We start from the raw sequence: 6,000 nt of genomic DNA on the forward strand, positions 1-6,000 counted from the left end.
GCAAATTTCAATTTATGTTCCTCTAAAGAAACAATACGTGGAAGGTGTGTTTTTGTCTACAATTCGTTATAGAGTCGCTTCTTAAAAACCTCAAAGAACATGTAACATGTTCGATTTGTTTGGATACTTCCACCAAACCCAAGACCATTGCTTGTCTTCATACGTTCTGTTGCGAATGCCTGGAGAGACATGCAGTAACGAGACAAAAACAAGGGCTTTATTCATGCCCCGAGTGTCAGGCACAAATTCGCATCCCTGATGGAAAAAGTTTTGATAATTTGCCAAGCAGTTTTCTACACAACAGTTTATTGAGTCTTCTTGCGATTCGACGCGGTGGCGAAGGAGATGAAATCAGCTGTAGTACCTGCCAGAAGAAGAGCACTGAGATCAACTACTGCCTTGATTGCGAGAATTCTATGTGCCCTGACTGTATGAAAGCACACGAAGTGTTTCGAGATACTTTGTTTGAGGGACACAAAGTTACACCAGCGCGACAGCTTGAAGACACAGACTACGAGGCCTTGTTGAAAAGGCAATCATTTTGCTCCGTTAAGTATCACGAGAAAGAAGTAACAAAGTTTTTCTGTGTTGTTTGCCAAAGTTGTATTTGTCAAGTTTGCATCGTCACAGATCACAAAAGCCATGATGTTGTTCCGCTTGAAAAGGCAGCGGATGATGAGAAAGCAAACATCATTATCCGAGCCGAGCTAGTTAAGCAGAAGAAAGAGGTCTGCCGAGATGTTATTCGTGAATTTGAGAAGACGGAACTTGAGTTGGAAGCGAACATTACCACCGCTGAATTCCAAGTTTCCCAAGTAGTCGAACAGATGATAAGAAAGCTACGCCAATTGGAAAATGAAACCATAACTGCCTTCGAGAAGTCTCGCGCGTCGAGGATTGAGAAATTACATTCTGGAAAAGAATCGCTTGTCTCTTTGGAAAAGCAACTTGACCAAGTATTTGAGTTCAGTAACAACCTGGTTGAGAGAAGCTCGAGCTCAGACATAATGCAAAACAAGAAGAATGTGGAAGAACGAATCGAAGTCCTCATCAAGACTACAGTGCCAGCACTTCCGGTTAGCTCATTCGTGGAGTTTGTGTCGACATGTGAACCAGAGAGTTTGGGTCTTGGATTTACGAAATTCTGCGAAACAGATGTGCCAGCATCGACCGTGGAAGGACTGGATCAGAATTTTCAAGCTGGTGTAGAAGCAGAACTATTGATTTGTCCCAAATCAAGCGAAGGAGAAACCAGAGACAGTCAGCACACAGATCGTGTTGAAGTACACATAGAACCTGCGGATCGGGTGAGCAATTTGCTGATGAGTGAAAAAGAAGACGATAGTTTTATAGTAAAATTTGTAGCGAAAGTACCAGGTACTTATGAAATGGAAGTTAAGATAAATGGACAGAAACTTGAATTTTTGATTCCAGTTAAGGCACGACAATTACACTTTGCAGGCAAGTTAGACTTTCAGGGAGCAGTGTCCCCGGGTACAGCCGGGGTTGCAGTGAACAGTAAAGGTGTTATTGCTGTGGCTGGGTGTAAAGGTCACTGTATCCTGGTATTTGATGAGGCAGGAAAATTTGTACGAAAACCTGGTTGTCATGGAGACCAGGATGGGCAATTTAATCGACCAATCGACGTCACATTCATAAACGATGACGAGATTCTGGTGGTGGATAATTGTAATCACCGAATACAGCGGTTGAATGTACAAACAGGGAACTTTGTGAAAAAGTTTGGAAAAGAGGGAAATGGAGACGGAGAGTTAAAGAATCCTGCTAGTGTTTGTATTACAAGCGATGGACGTTTTATTGTTGTTGCGGAGTTTGTTAACAGCAGAATTCAGGTGTTTACAATGGATGGTGAACCTGTGTTGAAGTTTGGAGACAGTGGCTCAGAGAGGCTTGATCATCCGGTCGGTTGCATTTGTTACGAGGACAATTTCATCGTAACTGACAAGAATAATAACTGTGTCAAAGAAAAAGGAAACGGTGATGGACGATTGGATTGGCCGTGTGGGTTAAGTGTTGACAAGTGTGGCAACGTTTTCTTATGCGACAGGTTGAATAATCGCATTCAACAGTTTACATTGGAAGGAACTTTCATTGGAAAGACAAGTACTGATCTGAAACTAGAACAGCCCTGGGGTATTACCACAATTTCAGATGATCGGATTTTGATTACAGAGTTCGACGGAAAAGAAGTTATCATTCTGAAATGAATGCATATTTATGAAATTAGCAATCAAACCTTCTCAAAGAAAACTTAAAAAATGAAGACATTCTCATCAGTTTTGTTTTAAGAAGATTTAATTATTAGTATTATTTTATTAAGTTACGGACATTCTTGACACACTTTATGTGAAGCAAAATAATTTGAAAGAAAAAAGCTAGAATCTGAGTTGCTCTCAAAATTCACGAAAAGAGTCCAATTGTTTTCTGTAATTCAGTAGTAGAGTGGTGTGATTGTTTTGCAGTAAAATGACTAAAAAATTCGATCACAAAAATCCCTCGGGTAATCTGCCTTCAGCTTGATAAAAAATGTTTGCTGGTAAAACGAAATGTATTTTTACGTCGAAGAGCAGTTTGAATGCAAAAAGACATTCCCGAGGGCAAAAAAACCATTGTACACTAGCACCGATAAGTATAAATTGTTGCTGATGTGAGGCCAACTTGAAACATGCATTTTTATCAGCATACATGCATCTTAAGATGCCTTTTGTTCTTGTTTGATAACAGTCATTCACTCGCCCAGCGGAACCGTATTTTTATTTTGAATTGTCAAATATAAACATATAGACAGTAGCTAATAGGAATGAGACTTAAAAGTTATGGAAATTGCCTAGTAACTCGCTAGTATGCTTTTATCGGCATCGTAATTTCAACAAAGACTGTGTAACGATGAATTTAAGGAGAGAAGTATTTAGGTCAGTGGTTCGAGTCCCGTACAGGCTTGATTTTTTTCAAGTCTGATTTTCGCTATTGCTTAAATAGCGCTATCTACTGCGAAGATCGTGCATCATACGTATCAAATACCGCAGTTCAAAATATATGATTTTCATATATTTATTCTATCTCATTTATCACTTTCACGGGTTCATTACGAATCAACTTAACGGCCTGCTCTCAGTTGGCTTGTTAGCTCAATTGGTAAGAGCGCTGCACTAGTATCGCAGAGGTCAGTGGTTCGAGTCCCGTACAGGCCTGATTTTTTTCAGGTCTGATTTTCGCTATTGCTTAAATAGCGCTATCTACTGCGAGGATCGTGCATCATACGTACTTCCCACAAACTTCAAAACTTGAAATTAAGCCAAAAAAACATGAATTTACGCCTCCCTACTTAAAATTCCTCACACACAAAAAAAAGAATGAATAAAAATACTGAAGTTTTCAGCCTGACAGCCATGTAAAGCTTTTCATAAATATCTTTAACGCCCATTCATCAAGGATTCCTCCTCAAGACTCAAGTCCTTTTAATTCACCGCCATGAGGAAAGTTTCTCTCCCCACCAAACATTCACTCGCCTCCGGCTTGACAATATACTACATTTGAATAAAGGCTGATAGTTTCTAAAGAAACTGTTTGGGGCTGCGTCGGTGGGGGTAACGAAATAATTTGAATATATCAACAAAGTTGAAATGGTAAATTGGCCACCGTTACGATTATAAAAGCTGACGTTTCAAGCGTTAGCCCTTCGACGAGGGGCTAACGCTCGAAACGTAAGCTTTTATAATCGTAACGGTGGCCAATTTATCATTTCAATTTTGTTGATATATTCAAAATATAATACATTGATAAGTTTAACCTTTAAAAGTGTTCCAAGGAAGATCTATTACGGTCGATGTAGCATTCTTTCATCTTAATAAGCGTACGTGCTATGATAAAACAACAACTACAAGTTGTAAACTCCTTCCCAGCCTTACCCCGTGTCTGTCGAGAAAATAATTTGGCCAGCTGTCATCAGTCCTTGGTGGGTCTTCAATAAGAAACAATTCTTAGGTGCTCCAGGCCATCTTTGACTGTTAGATATTACTAATTTACGAGCTTTTAAGGTCTTTCAGTGAAGTGAAGCTGTCAGATCACAAGGAACACCAAGATGTAAATCAACCGAGGGATTCACACGTGTTCTCTCCCCACGACTTAAAACTTAGGAACGAGGTCAGAATAAATTCACGCAGCAAGGTTCTAGAAGTTGACACTGAATTTCAATAAAGTTTTTGTAGTTTATAGTCTTACCAACTACATGCCAGATTTTCATAATAAATATATATTTTGTGTTTTGCCTTTAGAAGAAATTCACTACCTACGTATTTTTTTTGCGCATCAAAAACTTCAATTAGAAAGGGAAAAAAAAGAAAGCTCTAGTAGAGAATCTAGGGTTCAAACATACTTCCTTAATTTTCTCTCATAATTTTTTGCAGCATGCAGTGGAAGAGGTTATGCTCTGCGCAAATATCAGAAAACATAAAATCAACTCAAGGTAAAGTATAAACAGCGTTCTGGGACGTTCTCTATTCTAAGTAACAAGTTCTCAAGGGGTTTGACAGAGGAATGTGTGGATGACGGCGCGAGAATTTTCTCTATTTTTGTGTCTTACAGAGGTGTCCTTCGAGAGAGACTTTTGTAGTAGAGTTGAATTCTACAGCAGGCATATAAACTTACAAACAATTTGAAGTTTGTGGTCAAAAATATATTTCATTAAATAACATCATTGTCCTTAAGAGTTCCTCTCAACAAAGACCTCTCTGAACGCCAAACAATTACCTTTGTCCACCATATTTACAATTAAGCATACTTCGATACAAAAAAATAAATTATTCTCTTTTTAAATATGTAAAATTCATCTTTCTCTGAGTCTTTCCGTCACAAGTCTTCTGTCAGCTCTTGAAAGGTCACTTGCGATAGAAAGCTACAATAGATCAAGAAAGAAAGTTGTTAAAATGATGGCGAAACTGAGGTGGCTGGGCGTAATTCTAGAGTCTTAGTGGCTGATTGCCGGGCGTTACTAGCTATTTGTTCACCATGGTTCCTCATAGAGATCTCGTGATTTGCCTGACATAGCCGTAAGTATAATTTGGTTTTATAAACCTGAGTTCATAATGGAAACTGGCCCCCATAAAACAGATTTCCGCACGGAACTCTGGGAGTGAGGTGCACGAGAAATGGAATTTTTGACGTTTGAGTGACATGGGAACGAATTAGTCTGAAATTTCTGTTTCAGAAGTTTGCGTGGTATCGTGAAAGTTTCCGATTATTTGAGTATTTCGCGGGAAAATTAAGTCTATCTTGGTCGGTCAGTCGCATGTTTGACCACTTTATTTTTTTGTGTTTGTTGTAATTTTCGTTTTCGACCTCCCTGTAAAATATCATTACAATCACTGAATTTTTCTGGTGAAAAGTAGTGTAACGAGGTTACTTTACCCTTTCCTTGGGGCATTGTGCTGCTGCGTTGGATGAGGAATACGTTTCCACATATTTTTTGGCCAAATCTAAAAAATTTTAATCATTAGCCATAAAAGCCACCATTGAGACCCTCGTGTAATGGACCAGGCGGGTGGGGGAGGGGAAGGGGGGGCTGGTAGATATTCTTAAAAACAACAAATTACCTGTTTGGAATGAGGCTGCCGCAAGCTCTGCATTGTGCTCGACCACTACGCGCATGCTCGACACCGTAAGAATAATCAAACTAGTCAGACTCCTTGAACAAAGAAGTGAAAAACAATGAAATCATCCATATTCTGATTTTCAAAATAAAATATGATCGTGTAGTCTGATGGTCATGCAAATGACTATTGTTGGTAGCGGAAGTCAACATCAAAGCCATTCAACGCTCACTGCGACTTACGCTCAGATCGTGGAAACGTCAGTCATTACCAACTACAACAGTCTTTATCTGGACTTCTCCCCCCGGGATAATCAGACCACACGATCAAACAATTTCCTGGCAAAATACGCGTAACTTATCATATTTTCCCTTCAGAAAACGCACAGTAC

The 6,000-nt window shown here is 39.3% G+C and overlaps 2 protein-coding genes across 5 annotated transcripts in view; one reads left to right on the forward strand and one right to left on the reverse strand.

Annotated features, from left to right (window-relative positions):
* Window positions 1-115: 115 nt before the first annotated feature.
* Window positions 116-3,485, forward strand: LOC111342691 (E3 ubiquitin-protein ligase TRIM71). The gene has a single exon (XM_022949794.2). The coding sequence runs from the start codon at window positions 417-419 to the stop codon at window positions 2,226-2,228; it is 1,812 nt and encodes a 603-aa protein (XP_022805529.2). The 5' UTR covers window positions 116-416; the 3' UTR covers window positions 2,229-3,485.
* Window positions 3,486-4,674: 1,189 nt separating this feature from the next.
* The window catches only part of LOC148730156 (uncharacterized), a 10,058-nt gene continuing 8,732 nt past the window's right edge, over window positions 4,675-6,000 (reverse strand). Inside the window, exons 9-10 of one of the 4 annotated variants that reach the window (XM_088761232.1) lie at window positions 5,613-5,704; window positions 4,675-4,915 (exon numbers count right to left, since the gene is read on the reverse strand). In XM_088761232.1, the coding sequence (XP_088617358.1) occupies window positions 5,693-5,704 (12 nt within the window). In that variant the 3' untranslated portion in view covers window positions 4,675-4,915; window positions 5,613-5,692. Of the gene's footprint in view, window positions 4,916-5,427 lie in introns of those variants that run through there. The other 3 variants (XM_088761230.1, XM_088761228.1, XM_088761231.1) reach the window with 3 other exon arrangements.

Source organism: Stylophora pistillata, chromosome 5 (genome assembly GCF_964205215.1).
Source record: "Stylophora pistillata chromosome 5, jaStyPist1.2, whole genome shotgun sequence".
Taxonomy (NCBI): domain Eukaryota; kingdom Metazoa; phylum Cnidaria; class Anthozoa; order Scleractinia; family Pocilloporidae; genus Stylophora; species Stylophora pistillata.

What these genes read in the sequence shown, in the direction of transcription:
- LOC111342691 (XM_022949794.2), top strand. Translation starts at nt 417, where the DNA reads ATGTGCCCTGACTGTATGAAAGCACACGAAGTGTTTCGAGATACTTTG.